At 39.3% G+C, this 22,683-nt stretch overlaps 1 protein-coding gene across 1 annotated transcript in view; it reads left to right on the top strand.

Annotated features, from left to right (window-relative positions):
• Nucleotides 1-22,683, top strand: part of thsd7ba (thrombospondin, type I, domain containing 7Ba) — a gene marked incomplete at both ends in the record, with an annotated part of 137,447 nt that overhangs the window by 103,486 nt on the left and 11,278 nt on the right. Inside the window, 6 exons of the mRNA XM_083908877.1 lie at nt 11,285-11,418; nt 12,259-12,412; nt 18,156-18,300; nt 18,434-18,549; nt 19,799-19,916; nt 21,879-22,024. Coding sequence (XP_083765003.1) covers nt 11,285-11,418; nt 12,259-12,412; nt 18,156-18,300; nt 18,434-18,549; nt 19,799-19,916; nt 21,879-22,024 — 813 coding nt within the window. The remainder of the gene's footprint in view (nt 1-11,284; nt 11,419-12,258; nt 12,413-18,155; nt 18,301-18,433; nt 18,550-19,798; nt 19,917-21,878; nt 22,025-22,683) is intronic.

The following is a 22,683-nucleotide window of genomic DNA, read 5'->3' on the forward strand; positions in this document are numbered from 1 at the left end:
TTATGATAGGGACACATTTAGATGATGCCGCTCTGCTTCGATGTGAGAATATTTAAGTTAACCTTTTCTTCTGCTGATAAGACTTTGTAAGCTGTAAAAAACTACAGCTTTATTTTACAATCCCGCTGAAATGTGTGTACATAGAGCTTTAAAAATCACTGAATAAATACCCACATATATCCATATGGCTAATTATACCGTGTACTTGACAGTGTCCACGTTCTGGACACCGAGATGTCCAGAGACGCTCACACATGTCAAAGCACCGTTCCAAGGAGAGCACACAAATTTGATCTATAATTACAGGAGACATTTGAATTTCATCATTTTCGCCCACGTTTTCTTTTTTTTTTGCTGCCAAAGTGCTGAGATATAGAAGAGTATATGAATTATTTCCATAAAGGCAACACAATTGTCTGCTAGCTTCTGTGCCAGTCAGATAGTTATTTTCCATTATGTGAAAGCCTGGGGCATCCACTCCATCCTCACAAGCCCTGTCCTACTGAGAAACATCCGTCCTGTCCATCTCCAACACTCTTGTGTGTGTGGGGGAGGAGGAGGTGTGAGCGGAGTGTGAGGAAATGTCCACATTGTTAAATATTGTATATTCACCACATTACGGCCATTAACACTGAGCTGTTTTTATTGCCTCACTTGTCTTTACTGAGATTGTTCTTGTTTGCTACGTGTTTCGTTCAAACCTCAGAGCAAGAGGTATGAACCATTATAATTAGATTAATCTCGGATTATCAGGATGAACATGCGGCCAGTGTTGCCAGATCGGATTGATTGATTTCCAGCCGAATTACATCTTAGGACCCGCCCAAACCACGAAGTTGCCAGACATTTGTGTAAACCCGTAAAATCACAACACATGCAATAGAAAACAACATATCCAGAGCATCAAATAACCACACATAAATGATAGATAAATAGGTTTTTGGAAATTGCCACCAACAAGAGCATGCAGTTAGTAAATCAATGATAGGCTACACAAATTGTGAAATGAACCTCTGGCATCCTAGCGCCAGTCCCAGATTAGTAATAATGCCAGCTGCACGTAAAAAGGTGCACTTTTACGCCATGTAGGCCTAATAAATGTCATCATATACATCACAAATTACCTGTATGAGGACTACAAAAACTTGTGGAAAACTTGCGGAAAAGCACCTAATCTGGCATCACTGCATGAGACCAGAATTATCTCTCTAATAGTAATGCAATGACTTGTAACTTTCACGATTTGTACTGGGCATTTCATCAAATCTCTCATTACAGTAGAATCGCGTCATTCTGCATATACTGACTCAGTACTCTATGCGATGTTGAGCCTTGAGGTTGTTGTTAAGTCCATGGAACTTGTTTGCGGAATAAGCTCTTCAGCCTCGAGGCTGCGAGTTTCTTTTGTGTGAATGTCGCGAAAGGCCATACGCCTAAATCTACAGAATACATTTCAGTATTAGAATAAAGGCTGTTTTCGTCGAGAATGCAGCCATCTGTTCCTCGACGCGGCCTCTCACTGCGATCTGTGTATCGTTTAAGTAGCTGCAGGTTGTTCTGTGTTTGTCAGGTTGTTTGGTGTTTATCTGCAGGATCACACAAAACACATTGCACATGAATCCATGGAATGTTGCTGTAGATCAGGTGCCAGTTCCTCTAACATTGCAGCACATATGGTCATTTTCTTTGCTTTTTTTTTTTTGTCATTTTCTTTTCTTTTTTTTTCTTTTACTCAAATAAGTTTTTTAGGATATTCTTTAGGTATGTGCTAAAGACACATGAGTGACACAGAAGTGATGCTGTACTAATTCACTGGAAATGAAGCATTTACTTCTGAACACTTTGCATTTCCAAGTCATAAATGGCACAGATGTTGTGCTTAATGGCAAACCTTATCTGCTGCACACATGACATATACTTTTTTTTGCAAACATTCAGCTCTGTATTAAAATGCAGATACATTGACAAGCACCAAGTTGTGTGTGTGTGTGCGTTCCTGTTCTCGTATCAATAATTAAGCCTGTGTGGTGAGCGCTCTTATTTGCTCTTTATCCGCTCTTGTTGATATCAAAGGAATGTTGTCTGCCCCAAGCTCAGAGTATTGATCTTGAAATTTGAGTAATGCTACGCTTTATAATTAATAAATCATCTGCTGCGCTGATGTCTTGTAGCATTAGGCGCTGTGTTAAATGGATTTATTTTGTATTACTTAAGTTCGATAAAGATAATACAGTATTATTGTTGAGGAATAGACCCCCACCTTGTAGATCTCTAAACACAGAACCTTTTTATTCCGGCTTGTGTGATGCATTGCATGACTACACAACATTCAGCTGCACCGTTCTCAAAGCAGATGCATGTAGTTTAAGCACAAATGTGCATAAATAGCTTAGTGTTTTCCTCGAGAACTAGGTAGCCTCGGTTTTCTGCACTGTATCTTGCTTGTTTTACACTCAATGCAGCACATCCGACACAAGGATTTGTGCACCAGAAATTACTTTATCTCACATTGGGCATAAGGGCTCCAGAAGTTGTTGCAGGGCAGCATTTTGCACCTCCTGAAATGTTCTAAGAATGGATGCATCTGAGGGAAAACTGGCAATGCCATTTATCTTAATAAGCAGCTCTATGAACCACAGAGTCTGGTGGTTCTGGAGTCTTGGAGAGGATATTTTGTTAGCGTGGTAACAAAGCAACACAGGAAAGAAGTCACATGTGAGCTGTATCAAACACCGTGTGAGACACCGATCTATCACACGTCTCTTTTACTGCTTTAATGCAGCTGTTTGAGGTATGGAAATGAAACTCAAATGTGTGATTAGGTTACCCAAAAAAAAGGTGTTTACATATATATATGCATGAGCAGTTGTCATCTGGTTACCTTTCAGTTTATCCTGACAGTTTCTTTATGCGTCACCTAGTTTTGAAGCATATTGACGTGTATTTCTCTGTGGCTGCTGCTAGGTCCACGCCATGAGTTTAAACAAGGCTTAAGGCAGAATTCAAGGATCCTGAAAATGTCTTGCTTAGCTCTGAAGCAGCGTTAACTATCTCCTGCGATGTGGTCCACTGGGGCAGTGGCATTTGGACAAAAAAAAAAAAAGTATGCTAGACAAACTAATGAGGGAGCTTAGTTTTGTCCTAGGGTGCCTTTTTCTGTCTCCCCACAGCAATGATGACCAAACTTTTATGTGCTCCTGCTGGAGTATGTGAAAGAAGCGACGCACCTTCCTCCCTCGCATTCCGAGGCTCCCTCAGTGGACCACAATGATGATGCTAAGACAGCCATAGCGTCCAGGTGTTTTTACGTTTAACTTTCTTTTTTTTGTCAAGTTTCATTCACAGCTTGTCTTTCAACATCTGGTGCTGTTCTCCACCTCACTAAGCATTATCATTATCTGCTGCTAATTGTATGCGGCACAGCTGCTGTTCGGCGATACGAGCTGCTTTGCTTATTGCCTTATTCGAGAGCAATTCGATTTTTACAGCGCGCAGGTCAAGTTGTGTTCAAACGCTGTTTCACCTGTGTTGCTCTCTTTCTCTGCCTAATGTGTTTTAAAACGTCGCCGAGTTTCATCCGTCAATTAAGAGCGATTCATTCTTTTTGACAGCAAAATAAAAATGCAGGAGATGGCTTTTGTCATAAGAGTATAATCTGGAAAATATTGGGAATAACATTTTAACGACCCTATTTTTCTCTTATAATACAAAGAGAATGGCAATGGCCGGTTGTAAGCAGTTCAAATACCAGGATGGGTCAAAGATGAGGCGCCACCCAATCCACTATTACTCCCTGGGTGCAGAAGTTGAGTTGAGAACTTGAGTTGTGCATGTTCCCTACTAATGTGTAAAAAGAAAGGGTTTAATGCAGGTCAAATTTTACTATCACTGATTGGTGTGTGTGTGTGCAATAAAAAGAACAAATTCTAATTCTATATTCCGAAACAGAATTCACCTTTTTCCTCCCCAGTGAGCCAACTCACTGGGCTTCTCTGAGAAGTGTATAATTTAGTCGACCACTAAAACTAATTAAATAACTATAATTTGACCTCTTAATTAAGATGTTATAATAACGTCCTTTACTTTTTTCTTTTTTTAAATAGTTTTTTGTCAAACATTTAATTTGGAAATTCATAGATAAGAATAATAATTATTTTTTTGCATTAAAAATATAATTTGGGGGTTAAAGAGTTTCCATTACAGAAACATAAAATGGTTATTTCTGATAATTATGCTGTTCATTTAGGGCAACTGTGGCTTTGGGTGGTGAATGGTCACAGAATCTAAAGAATGGCTGACTACCAGAAAGAGATGAGATGGAGGAAGAGAAGACTTTTACCTCACTGCACCCAGGTGCCAAACTGGTCTTTCTGCTTCATTAAAACAAAAGGCTTTAGGAGCCAACTGTTGATGAAAGTACCTTGGGTCAATCAGGTATAATTATCATACAGCAGTGCTTGGGCATATGTTTTTTTCCCCTGCAGGCCCAGCCCCAAAATGTGAGGTGGTTCTCTGCATTTTTAAACCATGCATATTGTAGTGGAAGTGGAAAGTGCCGTCACCCAGAAAGGCTTCAATTTGGAGCCTCTGACCACCCAGATGGTTCCCAGCGTTTACTTCAGGATACAAAGGTTAATCATAGCTTCTGTCTGCTAATTAGAAACACAAATTTTGTACTGAATGGCTGGGTGAATATTATATACACGTTTATCATTTGAAAAAAAACGTGGCTGTTTTTGTACTCAAGGTTGTCGCAGAGTTGCCCGTGAGCTTGTGACCCACTAACCTGGAATCCAATCATCGATTTCTGAGTGTTTGCTCAACATTACTCAAATAAAGTATTCATTAATTTACAGTTGTAAGTTCACTTTGAGATGTAACAGTCGTGTATTGAGGAATGAACAGCTCCTCCTTCTAAAACGGAACAATTATTATTCAACAGCTGATTTCTCGTTAAACCGACCATAATAAAATGTGGATAGAATACAAATCTAATTAAGCTGAAAGAAAACGGTGCATGTGTTTATTCTCATCTTACATTGAATTAAAAACTGATCCTACCGACACAGTACTCATTTGAGCTATGACATGTATATGTTACGCGATATGTGACCTCATAGATTATAAAGTAAATGAGAAAAGAAGATTTATTTTTTTAATGAATTTGGAATGGAACCTGATGGCCGAATAATTTGTGCAATTATGGAGCGCTGCGCCATTTCCCTGCCATAGAGAGAACACAGCAGTTGGTCCAAAGATGTTGAATATCAATCTTCTTAGAGTAGACGGAGAGAGAAGAGGACGATATTATAAAATGTAAACTAGCTCAATGGCTCGGATCACAGAAATAAGTGTGGATGACTTCAATAATTGTATAAAATTCCCCCCAAAACTATCAGTGTGGGGCACATTTTAAAACTCTGCATAACATCAGTCATGAATAATAAATATAAATCAAGATTTAAGTGGTCAGCACACAGAGAAAATGAATTTATATCAACAGTACATCAGTATAACACCAAAAAAAACCACAATAATAAATATAACACAAAATACGAGGTTGATGTGGTTTTAGTCGGGCTTGTCACGACCCAGCTCAAGGCCGACACAGGAGGGAAACGCAGCTCTGGTTCAAATAGAAACGTGAATTTATTTCCTAATCAAACAGGAAATACAGCGGAAAACGTCGAATGGAAATAATGCGGCTTGTTATCTGCAAGATCGGTGGTGAATCTGGGGGTCTGTGCATGTGTGACATGGGCGAGGTGTTGATTGTGTAATAACCGGTCGGGCTGAAATAGAGAGACGGAGACTATAGGATGGAGAACACACAATGTGTTTCCAGCCAAGTGAAACATTTACAAACACTAAAAGGAACGATCGCAAAGCTGCTATAACGTTATGGTCGAGATGCGTGATATGATTGGATATGTGGTTGTAAATTTGCGGTAGGAGTGAAACTCCCTGTTGTTTTATTGTGCGTCTAATTTATGTGTTTTGGTTGCATCCACATCTACATGACAACATATTTCACGAGTGCTTTGCTCTAATTGTTTCTACCGACAGTCTTGCTCCCCTCAGGAATAATCTATGCTGTGCTCTCGGTGTAAATCATTGGAAAGTGAGCGGGTCACTGTGGCAGTTGGGCTCAAGAGTAGATCAGAGTTTCTATAGTGCTGACTCAGAGTTACTTGGAAATTGCAAATGATTTGTCCCTTTTATGTTGTTCTGATTTATATATCTTATTTTATTTTTTATTTATTTTTTTTTAGATTAAAGGCTGGTTTCCTGTGGTTCCTGCTTGTTTTCACAGTCAGCAGACATTTTTCTGCTAAACGTTTCAGGCTTCGGGGCAGCGTTTTCCCTCTTATCTTCTCCTCAATCGAATACTTTACAGCAGCATAGATTTCAGTTTTCAGACGGGGACATTTTCTATCAGTATTGTATGCCTTTTCCCCTCAGGCGCATACAGTTGTCTTACTTCAATGTGTGTAAGGCAGTCGTAAAGATGCATTATACAGTATGTCTGCACAGTTTTTAGTGTGTTTTGGAAGTCATGATCACATGGGAATCGATTCCACTGTGTCTAACTCTTGTTGACAGTAAAGCTGCGTGTGTGTGTATGCAGTGTTGTTATGTAACGATGTACAAATACTTTGTTACTAAAGCTGCAACTAACGATTATTTTCATTATCGATTAATCGTTTGGTCCATAAAATGTCATTAATTTAGTTTCACCTCTATTTGTTGCTGTACCTAAAGGAGCCATATGTAAGAATGTGGCCAAAACGGTTACGACGCTCTTATTATTTTCTCCGCCATTGTAGCTCAGACATAACTGGCAACCCCGTGGTTGCTCAACACCTGAGACTCTACTGACTGCAATGATTGGTAGACGGCGGTAGGTGGCGCCACATGCCAGAACATGATTTCAAAACTTAAACATGATTTGCAGATTTTTTTTTAATGCAAAGATTTTGGCTGTACTGTTGTTGTTGTTGGTGAGTTCAGTTTGTTATATGAACATTATTCCTGAGTCTCTGTGACATATTATGAGGATTTAGATTTATTACATAATGCACCTTTAGGTACAAAATTCACGTACATGTACTTTACTTTTACTCCACTACATTTCCTCTAACTATCTTTGTTTTCCATTACTACCAAATACCAGGTTTAGGCTGGGCTTAGGGTTAAGGTTAGGGTAAGGTGCTATAAGGATTATGTCAGTGTCCACACAAACAATGCTGTGCAAGAATGCGTGCTTGCGTGCACGTGTCCATCTGTCTGCTTTGTCTTTATGTGAATGCACATGCGTCGTCGCATCGGCACATAAAGTATTTATGCGTGTGCATTAAGCCTCATCATGTTTTTTTGGATGAAAGCCACGACTATTATTACTCGGAGTGGATGAAATATATTAAACGGCAGCTCCATTTGCTTTCCGTGTCACGCATTAGGCAACTTTAACTCGCACACATTTCCTCCCATTAATCTCAGACTTTTATGATCATTAACTATTGCCTTGTAACCAGAAATGAAGATGAGTTCGCTCCTAGCCAAAGCTTTTAATCCCACGCTGATTTGCAGTGTCGTGAACTAATGAGAAACGATGGAGATTAGAACAGGATACATGGACACATATTCTTGTGTTGACCATTTGTTGCTGCATAATGCTTAGGCTAAAAAGAAATGTTTTGTTGTGAAGACTCGGGACAGCATAAACCGCAATAACAATTACTTTTAGTTGCCATGTTCAGACACAGAGCACACACAGTCGAGCGTCTCTGAGCATATGCTCATCCATGGTGACGTCCCTCTCGCCATCTCCAGACAAATTAGTTCCTGCGAGTTACCTTTCGCTGCGGGGTTGGACGTTGCACAGCTGTTGCATCCAACTTCAGCATTTTACAACTATGAATGATGAAGTACTTAATTCTGCTTTATCCTCATTAACGAGGCTCCAGCCAGAATGTGGTATTGTATTTAAATCCGTCAATTATTAAAGATCAGAATCTATACATTCCTGTGCCTGCAGGCAAAATCCAAACTAATGATCATATCATTGTTCTTCTCTTCCCTGCCCAACTTCTGGCTTGTCATGCACTGCTAATACGGACATCCACGCAGGCTCAGGTCAGTGCTGTTCATTCTGTACATGTACTCTGCTTTCGCTAATGAAGAGAAATTGCATGCCAGATCTGTTAGAGTCACATATTCCTTTGACCCTTTTGGTCGAGAGAAAAAGAGCAGTAGCTTGATTGGAGAGAGAGAGAGAGAGTTCTGAGTAAGTGGAAATAATTCATGTGCAGCATTTGGGATACTGTTCCATCTGCTTCGTAGGTGAAGGGAATTAAGTTAGTCAGACTTGATTCCAATTCCTATCTTAACCCTCAAGCTCAACCCTTAATCTTAACTGGCCCTCAAAACCGAGTGTTGCAGGTTATTTTGTCACTTAGAAATGGGACACCCCTTAAATGTAGATACGTCTTCAGACTGTGGGGGGCAGAATAACACAAAAGCGTCCAGTCTGTCAACTCCAAAAAAGAAGAAGAAGAAGAACACATTTACGTCACGATTATTTATTCCGATCCGTTTGTCAGTCAAGTTATTAGATTGTCAGTTAGTTATACGATGATACTCATACAAATACCACAACCACAGACATATTCAGCTGACAGTTACCACACACCACGGCTTATTGAAAAGTAAACGATAGCAAACGATCGCTTGTCCGCACCGGCCGGCTATTGACAAAACATCATAAAATAAAAATAAATGTTACGCAACAATGACGTGAGTAATCCATAATATGGGCCTAAACTAAGATAATACAATGGTTTTCATCCTTTTTGTTTCTCTATTAACAAAGAAAATACTAAATTTGTAGCATACTCGTTTCGCTGCTTTCGGCTCCATCTTTATGTGAAAACACGCAATGCATTCTGGGTAGCCCTTGCTCCCAAGGGTGGTCTTGGAAAATCTCAATATTGAGGGCGATACAGCCCTTAAACTTGACCCTCAACTTAATTTTTCTGACAATCGGGACAGCACTTGCACTGGCTGGAGCGTGCATTTTTGAGATTGAGGGTTAAGATTGAGGGCTAAGCAAGGAATTGGAATTCACCCATATTCTCAAATGTGAGGACCCCACTTAATTTCCAATAGTTGGTAAAGTGCATTTTTAAAGAAATTTCAGAAGTGAACAAAAAAATGGGAGAATGCTCATCTATCATTTAGCGAACGAATGAACTGATCTGTAGCACAGTTGATTCTCACTAAGATCAAATATCCCTGTTTCCGTCTGTAATGAGAACTCATAGGAAAAATGTGTGTGACTCGTATTATTCCGCTCCGTCTTTTTTACACCAGCCTTCAAACCTGCCAGACACATTTTCTGTCATCTCTGTAGCCCACACAGTAGGTGTTATGTTCTCATAATCTCTCGCCGAACAAACGTTAAGTGCTCAATACATACGGGGACATATTTTGGAGAGTGACTTTTTATGGTGATAAAAATGAGCTGGTAAGTTTGTGGTGTCGGAGAAAGTGGCAGCAGAGCAGTTGCCAGTTTACCCAGTAGGGGCATCTGCAGGGACAGATGGGAGATGATGAGGGTGTCTAATAGGCATCTGTGTGGTCCGTGGGGGAGGAAATACACAACACACGTTCCCTCTCTGCACACACACACACACACACACACACACACACACACACACACACACTCATAAACACACACTTACAGGCAACCATTACAGCTTGTCATTGCTGTTTCCACAAATTGTCCTCTAGAGTATACCTTTTAGTGTGGTAGGCAGACTGTTACATAGATTGAGAGTAAACATGTGTTTACACAAGCTTTGCACCGGTTGCTTCCTTGGTTATACAGACATGCCATAGCTACCGGCTGAAGTGTGTAGGCTTGATTTCATCCGAGGCTGAAGGGCCTATTGCCATCGTCATTATTCCTTTTCTCAACCCAATTATTGTTCTCACCACATCATGCGAAACTCTACTATACACTCTGTACTAAATTCCCTTCTCATTTTCTTCAGATTGACCTCAACTTTCTGTCTTGAAGGTTGTTTTCTAGCCTTTGTCAAACTTTTGGACACCATTCCAATACTAAAATGCTTCTTGCTTTAATGGGATATATCTCTGTGAAGGTTTCTCTGTCGTCCAGGTCATAGTCATCATCTGTAGTTAGCTGTAGGCAACTGAACGTTCTTTCTTCACTTCTGACTAACTGGTTATTAAAATGGAACCAAAAAAAAAACAGATAGAAGAACCTGTCTAGAGAGTTGTTAATTTGAACAATGCTGATCGTTCACCCCTCTGACCTGGTTTCAGGTTGTTGGATTCGTCTTAATCAGGATGTGAAAGAGAGTCATTAGGGTCACCTGAGACGTGCAGGTATACTCGTATGCACGTGGCCTGAGAACTGTGATGCGTGGCCATACAAAAGACAAGTAATTAGAGTGGTTTCTTATAGAACAGTGTTTAGAGATGTATAAAAATAGGCTGTGTAGATCAGAGCAAAAAAAGTATAGTTTTTCCTCTTTGCTTCTTAAATTTTCCAAATAAAAGCCCCTGAGGAACAGCGGTTTCAACCCAGAGAAACCTCATTACTGTAAAATGAAAGGGGAATGATGTGTCCCTAATATTCTCAATGCATGGGTATGCACCAACTACTCTCATCTGTGTGTGTGGTAAACTGTGGTAATACTTTTTATTATTATTATTATTATTATTATTATTCAAACTTTGTGAGAACATTAGTCTGGTCCTCACAACTTCGAATCGTTTTTTGAGCTTGTTTTTTGTTAGAGTTAGAATTGAGGTTTTGGGTTAGTTTAAGGACAGGGATCAGGCATTAAATTGTGTGTTTAGATTATTATTATATCTATAAGTGTCTTCACTTAGAATGTGTGTACTTGTATTTGTTACCTCCTTTAGGATCTTTTCTGGTATAAACGATGACCTGTAGTCCTCATGGAGACCAAAACCTGGTCCTCATGAGGCAGAACCCCATTTCAGAGGAACTGGTTAAGTTTAGGACTAAGATTTGAATTGTGATTTTGTTAAGTTTAGGGTTAGTCATGAACTGGTTTGAGATAACGCTGTTTCGACTGTCCAGATGAATGGAAGTCAATGTCCATTAAAAGGGCAGCTGCGCAAACCTATGTGTGTATAGATTTGTGTGTGTAACTGAATATTTATGTCCCTGCAGCTTACAAACAGCTTTTGTGTGTGAATTAATGAGTGTGTGTTTGCATGCATGCAGGTACACCAGGCCGTGCCATGCCACACTAAATGCAGCCAGTTTGAGTGGAGGACTGAGCCCTGGTCCATTTGTACCATCAACACTTTGGATGATCTGCCAGCCTGCGGGGAGGGAGTCCAAAGCCGCAAGATCAGGTCAGTGAAGGGGAGTCTTGCTTGGCACACAACTCGGCTGGCACTGTGACACTCCATGAGAGGGGCAGACTGGCAATGAGCCTGTAGCTGGCACTCGTACTGACAACACTCACAGTAACAGGGTAAATCAAACAGTTAAAGGGATGGTTTCATTTTTTTTTTTTTAAAGGTGCGGTTGTATGCACCTGGATTCGTGGCATGGCTGCCAACAGGGGCAACAGATTTTAGGCATTTACAAAAGGCTCCTGCTTCAGTCTAAGCCATCTTAAGAATGTTTTTTGTTAGATTTCCTATTCAGTCAAAAAACAATTCCAAGTCCATAGAGAAATTCTGCAATTTTACATCAAGTGGTAAATCTACTGCTGCCTCCATCAAGTATGTTCAAATATGTTATTTTGTGACTTCTGTCTTTGACACAAACTTACCGAAAAAGGCAGAAGTCGACCTTCAGCTACTCTCTCTGTGAGCAAAAATACAGATGTTCTCTATGTTCTAGTATTTGACAAAAGTCTAGAACAGGAAATATCATGGGAATGTTACAGTATCAAAATTAGCTGAATTAATTTATGTATGACTTATGTAGTGTTAAATGTGCAATGTATAAGTTAATGGGTTTTTTGGGTGTAACTTTTTTAACGAATTACACCAGATAGGACAGAAAGTACACCAAGACAGTATAAAAATGACTCAAACCCCAATCTGACACAAGAAAAAGGTGCAACCTGTTTTTATGCCCGGAAAGTAAGGAACACTGTACTGTTTTTGAACATTCTAAAATGACCCAGTTTGCCGTGGCCCAGAAACTCGACTCATCTGTGGTGTCTGGCTGTTTTGCTATAGGTGTGTGAAGAAGGGAGTGAGCGGGGAGGCCATCTCTGTGGAGGAAGGTCTGTGTGATCAGGAGGAAATGCCACACAGAGCCCAAGTCTGCTTTCTGGCCTGTCCCAGTGACTGTGTTGTGACTCCGTGGGGACCCTGGAGCAACTGCTCCCTGGTAAGAAGCGAAAAAAAACTAAGTGACTGTTTTCTTGGTTAGTTGATAGACTGTGGAGAAAAATAAAGATGTGTTGTTGCTTTTGTTTAAGGTAGGCGTAGGTTTATTTGTGGCTAACTTTGTGTGTGAAATTGTGAATAAAAAACAAACGTTTGAGGGGATTAATGAAAACTAAAATCACTGATGATGCAAGGGGTCTTAAGCCCAATTTATCTTCTGTTATGAAGACCCCTCTACGTTTGGTCCTCACCCAGTCTCTGGGCGGCATCAACGGAGATGCGGGGTGCCCTGATGATTAATATGAGGTAGCACAAGGTGTAGAAGTTCATAAAATTTGCCAGCCAACATTTGGAAGTACCTGAAGTATCCATGTCCCTCATCAGTCCAATAAGACTGTTAAATTGTCCTGCCATCAGTCTCTGTACATCCGGAGACGTCAGTCTTTCACGTCTCCATTTTTGTATTAAAAGTATCTGTGTTCCAATGTTAGTCAGCTGCAACAACAACAACAGTCTTTCTCTCTCGGACATCATTGCTCACTGTAGCTGCAAGCACAACAACCTTGCGTAGTGACCCCTACTGATAGGGCTGGAAATTGCAGTGTGTATCCGGCACCATGACGGAGAAGTATGAGGGCTCGAGGGGTGTCGGTGGTTATGCAGTTGGATAACGCATTACGCAGTCGTAGAAGTATAATGTGGCCTTTAAGAACCAGTCCTCCGAAATTAGTTATGGTCTACTTTCCAAGGTCCTCAGTAACAAACCCACCAGGGTTTGATGTCAAATTGCAAAAGCTAACATTTTAAATATGCATTATTTGAAAAGCTTTTAGTCAAGAGTACTTAAGTCATCAATAATGACGTATATCCATCAGAGGCTTTATCTTCTGTCTTTCTCGAGGCTTATAATTCATACAAAATAGCCCTTGTCATGTCTCTTTTTGTCATGTCGCAATGTTACATTTGTTGATGTAGTTCTACATGGATAACACATTTGAGTTTGAATGCTCAATTAAGTGTTGAGATTTACTTTAAAAGCTAGCCCTATAGAGTTCATCCTTCATGTTGCTCTATAATACTGTGTGGTTTAAAATCATATATTGCACTGCAGGGGGGTGGAGTAATGGAGTGTATGAATATTAACCCTCAGGCTAGAACAATATGCTCCCCAGTGATTGCAGCCACAGGCCGACTGGTCGAGTGGTCATGCACAGATATATAGGTTTCCTGCCAAGCAGCGCACTTCATCTGACACTTCAACAGCCGAGTCGCAGAACCACTTGTTCAAAGTGATAGATGGATTTTTTTAATTAGTCTTCATCGACACATTTTTGTTTTTATTCACTCATTCAGCTTTGGCAGCGCTCTCGCCGTCAGCGCATATCAGCCATTTAATACATGTGGTGATATAATAACGTCTGAAACTCCAAACTTGGGATCCTATAACACTGTAGTGGCCGTAAGTGATGTTACAATTAAATGTATCCTTGGCTCAGTGAAGATAGTGGTATTTGCATTTGTATATACATATATATCTTTATATACAGAGAGAGATATGTACATATGTACATATACACATATATGCGTGAATATGTACATGTATACTTATATATGTATATACGTACATATATGTATATATGTACGTATATGTATATATGTACGTATATGTGTACATATATAAGTACATATGTATGTGTGTATATATGTACGTATGTGTATATGTGTACATATATATATATATATATATACACATACACATCTATTACCACTAATCATAATTTAAGAGAAAAAGTTAGTGTGGAATAACTATAATAATCACTATGACCTGCATTAACATTTACCTATTGCATATATTTGAATAATAACTAACAAACTGACAATGCATACATTGCTGCATTTTAATTTTAGTCATGCATTAATCTGATCCTGCAGCCACCACAATGATAAACTACTAACTAAAAAAACTACAATATAATTAGGAGAATCGAGGGTTGTGAACAGTTTTCACACAGTTGGAAATCCCACTCCATTATCCGCCCAGACCACACAACTCAACAACAAAAGTATCTCACCCTCAAATGCCCTAACTTCTGGCTGACCGTGAGATACCAATCACACGTAGAAACCTTGAGAAGTATGCATTAATTCCTACAGATACGGAAGGAAAAAAAAACTAATCTCAACACACTTTAAGAAGAAATAGAGGTGTTAAATGTAAACTATGTTGTTCCAGCCCTGCAGCCAATTCCAGGACTTGGATAGAATGAGCCTCTTATGCAGTGTTATTTGATTAGAACCAGAAGTTGTTAGTTGTCTAAAATGTGTAATAGTGATGCAGTGCGGCATCCTGGATGATAACAGTGTGATGTTGTCCCACAACAGTGAGCTCAGCAATGATGTTCCGTTGTTTAAGTTATGTTAAAGCCAACTTTTCCAATAACAATGCAGTAAGAGGAGATTGTATTTAGCCTCAGGACTCAGTGCAATAGCCATGAATCACAGTATCAAGGAAAAAGCCTTGAGTGGTTATCACACCTGAGCACATAAATGGCAGTATTTGCTCTACATCATGCTCATGTTTACAGTTACACAGCAATACTGTTTTACACTCACTGTTTTTGACTCTTTTGAGGTTCACTGAAATGAGACTGTGTACTGTTTTACTCCCAGGTGGCCATCTGTGGGTGGATGTTGCATTCTATCTGCTAAGATTAAGACCTGCTCCGTCATTTTCATGCACACAATTTTGTCCAATTAAACATTTGCGAGCATCGTTATCAGTAGCTTCACTTATATTTGAAATATATAAGTGACTAAATTGGATGAGATTGCCAAGTAGCACTGGAAGGGACAAACACATTATGTTGGAAGAAACACAGACGATGCTTATTTATCTAGTACAACCTGGATCTTTGATATGGTGATTTTCTTAAAAATGGTTATGATGAGACTTAATAGTTCCACGATAGAAGCTATTGAAGTCCTTGCAATTTCATTTCATTTATGTGTCTGTGTAAAAGAAAGTGACCTGTACCAACAGATAAAAGAGAAGGTAGAGATTCAACTATCTGGTATAAAACATTGTCATAAAAGTGGTGTCAAAAATACACACTGATGCTTTTTTACATACAGCATCAACTTAAGTTTACATAAGTGATTTAAAAATGTCTTTATTTTTCCTCTCTGCTCTACACTGCTCTATTCTATTCCATAGTATACCATACTATACTACACTACTCAACTCCATTCTACACTACATTACTCTACTCCATACTATTATATACTATACTGCTCTACTCCATTCTACACTACACTGCTGTACTCTATTCTATTGTATTCTAGTCTATACTATTCTACACTATACTATACTATACTACACTACTCTATTGTATTCTAGTCTATACTATGCAATACTACACTACTCCATTCTACACTATTTTATACTATGCTATACGACACTACTCCATTCTACACTATACTACTCAATTCTACTATATTCTATTTTATACTATGCTATACTATATTACACTACTTGATCCTATTCTATTGTATTCTATACTATACAATACTATGCTATGCTATACTATTCTATACTACATTACTCCTTACTATTCTATACTACTCTACTGAACTCTATTCTATTGTTTTCTATTCTATACTATGCTATACTATACTACACTACGCCATTCTACACTACTATATTCTATTATATATTATACTACACTATTCTGTTCTATACTATACTATACTACTCTACGCCATTCTACACTACTCTATTCTACTATAATATAATATATGCTATACTATACTATACTACACTACTCCATTCTACACTACTCTATTCTGTTCTATACTACACTACTCTACTCCATTCTACAGTACACTCTATTCTATTCTATACTATTCTGTTCTGTACTATTCTATTCTATACTATACTATCTACACTAAACTACACTGCTCTATTCTATTCTACTCTATACTTTACTACAGTGGTATTAAATATCAAGGTAGTATTCTGCTGTATTTATGCCTTTCTGCTACAAAATAATATAATAATAATTAACTTAAATAGATTGCCGTACAAAATGAAAAACAGTGATATTAACAGCACAGTTGTTAGTTAAAAGCACATCAAAGGGTGAGTTGTGAGGCAGGTTTTCTCAGCTTTTCAGGAGAGTTTATTCCAGAGTTTGGGAGCAGAGAGAACCACGTAACTCCCAGAGTTCAATGCTTCGGGCAGATGAGGGGGTGAGAGGCACAGGAGGTCAGTGTGAGCCTGGAGGGAGCAAGGGTTACCGGGGTTTTAAAGGTGATATGGAGGCTTTTGTGTTGGATTCCTGGAGTTTTAAATTGTTCACTTGTTTTCACCGAAACTTAGATTAGGATTGCATCATTGTTCCAATTATAGAAAGAACAAAGTCTCTTCTATCCAACTTTGTGTGACCATCAAAGTGTGAACAAGAATGTGAAACAGAATCCTAACTGTGACTTCACGTGTTTCGGCATTTTTGAACAAGAGCAGAGAGGCAGCGCACAGTTCGTGCGGCTAAGCTTCGAGTTTCGTCATATTCACACATCTCTTGCTCGTTTGTTCACAGTTTCCGCACCCTGTGGCTTTGCTTGAGCAAAATCGCGATTTCCTATTGCGTTTCATGTTCCCAAATATGTCACACTCATCGTTATTGGCCTATAGCTGTGGCATTATAATAGTACAGTAATTCCAGGTGTCTTCCCTAAAAAAAAAAAAAAAAAAAAAAAAAAGACAAATATGCATGTTTTGCAGCCACCTTTGCAGAAACAAATCCCCGTCTCGATAACGTGGCGCTAAAATAAACACAATTGACTTCACCGCGGGTTATTTTCGGTCAAACGTGCAATTGCTTTCCACCATCTCAAGAGAGCAATGTGCCAACAACACACCTAATCACACCTCATTTTACAAGCAGCGCACACTCAGATGGGCGCAGGTGTATTAACGATTCGAACAACACGGCCTCTTGATGGGAAAATAACAAAGTAACAATGACATTTGTATTGTGCCTGGTGCTGCTTTGTGCCGAGTCTAAGTTGTCGCCGAGGTGCTCTACGCCGTGTGGTTGGATAATGCACTAATAAAGTGAAGAGAAGGACTCTGCCTTTTGTGGAATCGTTTGATATATTTTTTTTAATTATTAAATCTGTTTTGTCAGGAGCCAATAATGAATCGTGTTGAACAATAACAAAGAGCTGCAACTGATATCCATTAACGGTTTATTTTGCTCATTTGTTTCTGCACTAATAGAAAAAAGTCCCTCCTAATTTCTGCCACGCATTATCAGGGAGAGTTGTTTTGTTTACCTTTTCATTTTGCCTTCATAGTATCATCCACTTTACAAAGCGGTCCTTTACTTTCGGCTGCTTTGGAGAATGTTTTTGTGTTGTTTGTCCTTGAGAATTCATACTGAAAGCGTGCGTTTGCTCTCCTTACATAGACAAATAGAATTGACGCGGTAATGCTGTGCAATTGTGGGTTATTTTTCAGACACTAACAGAAGGCAATTTGTCTGAGAGGTGATTTGCTGTTTGTGGATTAAAGAAAGCATTTTCAACTCTATTTTCGAACGTAATGACTCAGATTTGTTATATTAAAATCCTATCTTCTCTAATATGACGGATGTATTTTGTCATTAATTTTATGTGAATAGTGAGATTTAAAGTCTCCTCAGTTCTTGGACTTAAAATTTATTGTTTTTGTTGTTGTACAGCCATGTGACCAAGGGACAGTAAGGAACAGGAGTAGAGAAGCACTTCGCCTCCCAGCTTCAGATATCTCTGCCTGTCCAGAGCTGGTCCAGTCGGAGCCCTGCGTCCTCAACAGTACCTGCTTCACCTACCAGTACCAAGTCTCAGGTGGGAGCATTTTTAAATAAACGCACGTGAGATTTGTGTGTTTCAAGCTTAACAAAGAAGTAGAAACTCCTCATAATGGTTGGGTTTTTGCTGTTAATGTCCATAACGTTGCTGGATGTGTGTGTGTGCACAGAATGGAGTACGTGCCAGCTGAGCGAAAACACCATATGTGGACAGGGCTCGCGGTCGCGTCTCTTGGACTGCGTCCGCAGCGACGGAAAGATCGTGGAGCTGCAGAAGTGTGAGCAGGTAATCAGTGAGAAGTAAGACCTCATTCATAATGGGATTCTGCAGTTTAAAAATCATCATAGCCTGATATAGTTTGTACATATTGTCATATTTGTTTTCCACCATGGTGGAGTTGTTACACTACCGGTTCAAAAGTTTGGGGTCACCTATACAATTTTTGTGCGTATTCCATTAAAACTCACACTTTTATTCATACAAAGAGTTGCAAAATGAATAGAAAATAAAGTCAAGACATTGACAAGATTAGAAAAGAACCAGCAAAACTGTTTTCAGCTGTGCTAACGTCACTGCACAAGGGTTTTCAAGGGTTTTCAAATCATCCAATAGCCTTCTAACGCCATTAACAAACACAATGTACCATTAGAACACTGGAGAGATGGTTGCTTGATGGGCCTCTATACACCTATGTACATATTCCATGAAAAACCAGACGTTTGCAGCTAGTATAGTCGTTTACCACATTAACAATGTATAGAGTGTATTTCTGATTCATTTAATGTCATATTCATTGGAAAAAAAATTATTTTCCTTAAAAAACAAGGACATCTAAATGACCCCAAACTTTTGAACAGTAGTGTAAATACATGCATGGTGTAAGAAAATAATATGAAATGGTTTTTAACTGGAGTAATAATAGTTTTATATTTCTCATGCCATATGTTTACAAGCAGGGACAATAGAACGTTGTACGATAAGATGTAAATTATTTTAGTTGAAGCTTTAGTCTTCTACTTCCCCGTCTGTTCCCGTTGACTCATTCATTACCGAAAGTTCCTCGACTTGTTAAAAGGTTAAATCTAAACACCGTCGTGCATCATGAAGCAGTCGGCTACCAAGGCAAACACAACTAAATCCAGTAAGAGAAAAAGTATTCGCACCTTTTTTTTCCACTGTTGTGTCCCACAGCGGATATCACTCTTGTTCTGTAACTTCCTGTTCAGAGCGAGGCGAGACTTTATCGGGATGAAGGCTGTGATGCTGTCAACCACTGTTTTTATTATTCTGTGTAATGTTTGCCTGAATATAACGTACAATTCTCTCCTAACATTCGAGAGCACCTTTCACGTTTGTTGTTATTTTATTTTTATTTTTTTTAATTACTGCATCATTTCCATTGTCCTGACGTGAACTGCTGCTCATTTGAGACATGGAAATGAGGGTGCTCTTTTCTGTCTTTCTTGTTAGTGGGGAAAAAAAAATAATTAGCTCGCCCTCCTCACAGCTCTCGCTCTGCTCTTCTCCGCTGCAGTTCGGTCTGATCAACAAGTGGAGTCTCTCAGAGCAGTGTGTGGTCCACTGTCCTGTCAACTGTATACTTTCTGATTGGTCGCCGTGGGCAGAATGCTCGCACACCTGCGGTAGCCAAGGTAAACATTACGAGCAAACAAAGCCAACTTTGGCCTCTCTGACGAACAGTCAAACCCAAGCACGTGTGCCTCACCTCATTATCTCGTCCGCTCACCAAAATGTGTGCATGAATACATTTAAATGTATTAAAATATTTCGGGTTTTTTGTGTACGCCAGAGCATTTTACATAGGTAAACAGATGTTGATGTCCTTTTTCTAAATAAGCGTTCTATAAGAAACTGCTTCTGTTTTAATTAAAACTCTGCTTTATGATATTCAGTCTTAATAAGAGGCAATTTCATTTCAAGCTCATTTCCATACAGCTCACCTTTGCAGATGTCATTAATGATTCATTGTTTCTAATTGAAACATACTCTTCCTCTGCATGACTTCAAGCTGTCGAAATAAACCCAGCGTCACGTTGAGAAAGTTCAGGGTTTAACCTCATGCAATATACAAAAGTTTAGTGGAGTGAACCTGTTTGAATTCATTGTTTCTCCAGCATCCCAGTGCCAAACCCCCAGGGAGAGAGCTGGTTATTTTTGTTAATTAGAGAGACTCGGCACTACCGTCTTAAGTTCATCAATTTTAATTTGTTGTTGGCTGCCTCCGTCTTTGCAGTTAACCCCTCTTTCAAGGAAGCTCGCACTTACACTGGCTTTCACCCAGAGGGATTTCAACTCAATACGCTCTCGGTGTCTCTCGCAGCCGATGTCACTGTCAGTGTGGCTCTGCCTCCGCGGCTCGTTCTCGCACATTGTCTACACTTCTGTCATGAGGGATTTGCGTTGTCTCTGTCGCAGACAATGTAGATATCTTGTTTTGTCTCGACGCCAAAGCAGCATTGATGATGATTCTTTTCTCTTTTTTTAATTTATAAAAAAAAAAAAAAAAAAATTTGAAATGGAAGAACTGAACATCCTGGTTGTTGTGCCCGTCTAGTGTCCAACGAGTTCAGCGTCTCCCTTGGCGTCACACTTAAATACATACACAAGAACAAACGCACACAAATGCATGTCCTTCTATAGCTGTGAGGTAGGTTATTGTCTTTAAGTGTAATGAGTTGTAACTCATTCATTTTTGGTTCTTACAGATGATATTAATAGACACAATGTTTAAGGAAAACAACTCTTATATTCTTTAAACTTAAGCATTCAGGAACACTTTATAATAAGTACCCCAATGAGTATTCATGTGTTATATATGATGAATTCTGTATTTATTAATGCTTAACTAATGCTAATAGTGTGTACTTATTATAAAGTGTTACCAAGCATTCAATTAAAAAGCATGCGTTTGATAAACATTCAGATGCTCTACTCTAAGATGAATTGTGCAGCTTTCGAACAAGGCGCTATCGGCGTCTCTGCGTTTTCTCCCTATTAGCGGCTACGGTCACGTGATCACATAGGCACACTATCTCAACTAAATGCCTAACCCTGAAATATATATTTGCAGACCAAGTGTATCATATGGCACTTTTCCACTATAAACTTCCATTTGCTGAAATAACCAGTTGCTAAGCTGTTCTTCATACCCACCTCAATATAGCCTTTTTTTTTTTTTAATACTGTTGCCATTAACCAAACATTTCCTGTCACACATTATTAATGGCTCACTTGAACGCAGCACGTCGGAAGCAAACGGTTAGATTTGAGCATGGAGTGGTATTGTGACACAGATGTATTATAGCTGATGTGGTAATTTTCCCTTTGACGTGAAGAAAATGTTTTCTTTTCCTTCCTTTTTATAAATGATTATTATTCATCTCAGCCTCATGTTTTATTAACAGATATATTGCGGTGTCTTTTATTTCCACAATGATGCCTTTATGTGTCTTTTGCTTGTATGTGTGCAACAGTGTTATTGGCCTTCAGTCTCTCCTGCTATATGGTGTCCTTATGGTTCAATAGTAACTACAGATCGAGTCCCCTTTGCTTTGTTGTTCATTAACATGTGTCTTGGCCTTGATGTTCTATAGCTTTTAGTGTACGCACGCGCAGAATCCTGCAGGAGGCTCATGACGAGGGTCGGCCCTGTCCCAACCAGCTCACCCAGACCAGACCGTGTCCCGTCAGGCCTTGCTATATGTGGCTGCTGAGCGACTGGTCCCACTGCACTGTAGAGGTATACGACCAGTCTTCTACCTCCTTGTTATATCATGCTTTTTTAAAGCATTGGTATTGAATTGTTCACCCTTAATTATTCTTATAAATAATAATTCTTATGTATAACTTGTCGTCAGCTAATGCTGGATACGCTAACGCATTAACGGCGGTTAACGGCATCAACGTCAGCGTACGTTTCCATGAAGACTGACCGGAAAAAGACGCGTGTGACGCCATGTTTACGTGCCGCGGCACTGGAGTCCACGCACTATTAACCTGTTAGCTGCGTTAGCTCCTTTAGTGCCGTTAGCGCGCCTACAGTCGAACTGTTAGCAGTCTGTTTATTAAACCCAAAAAAGAGGAGCGCTACAATTAACCAGCGTACCTGTGTACTGCGTATGCGTGCCTTTGTTTTTAATGATTAGCGTTACTTTAGAGACTCATTTTAACAATCGGGAGTCACGTAAACATGACATCACGAGCGTCTTTTTCCGGGTAGTCGTGTGCTAACATGCGTTACCCAGAACTATGCTCAACATATCATATGGTGCTTTTGACAAGTATAAAAATATCTAAAATGATAATGATATCTGCCATTATGTGTATCCCTTATGTACATTTACAATAAAGTGCATTTCTTTCTTTATAAAACATTGGAAAAGCATTGCATTGTTTACA

This window comes from Microchirus variegatus (genome assembly GCF_963457635.1).
Source record: "Microchirus variegatus genome assembly, chromosome: 22".
Lineage (NCBI taxonomy): Eukaryota > Metazoa > Chordata > Actinopteri > Pleuronectiformes > Soleidae > Microchirus > Microchirus variegatus.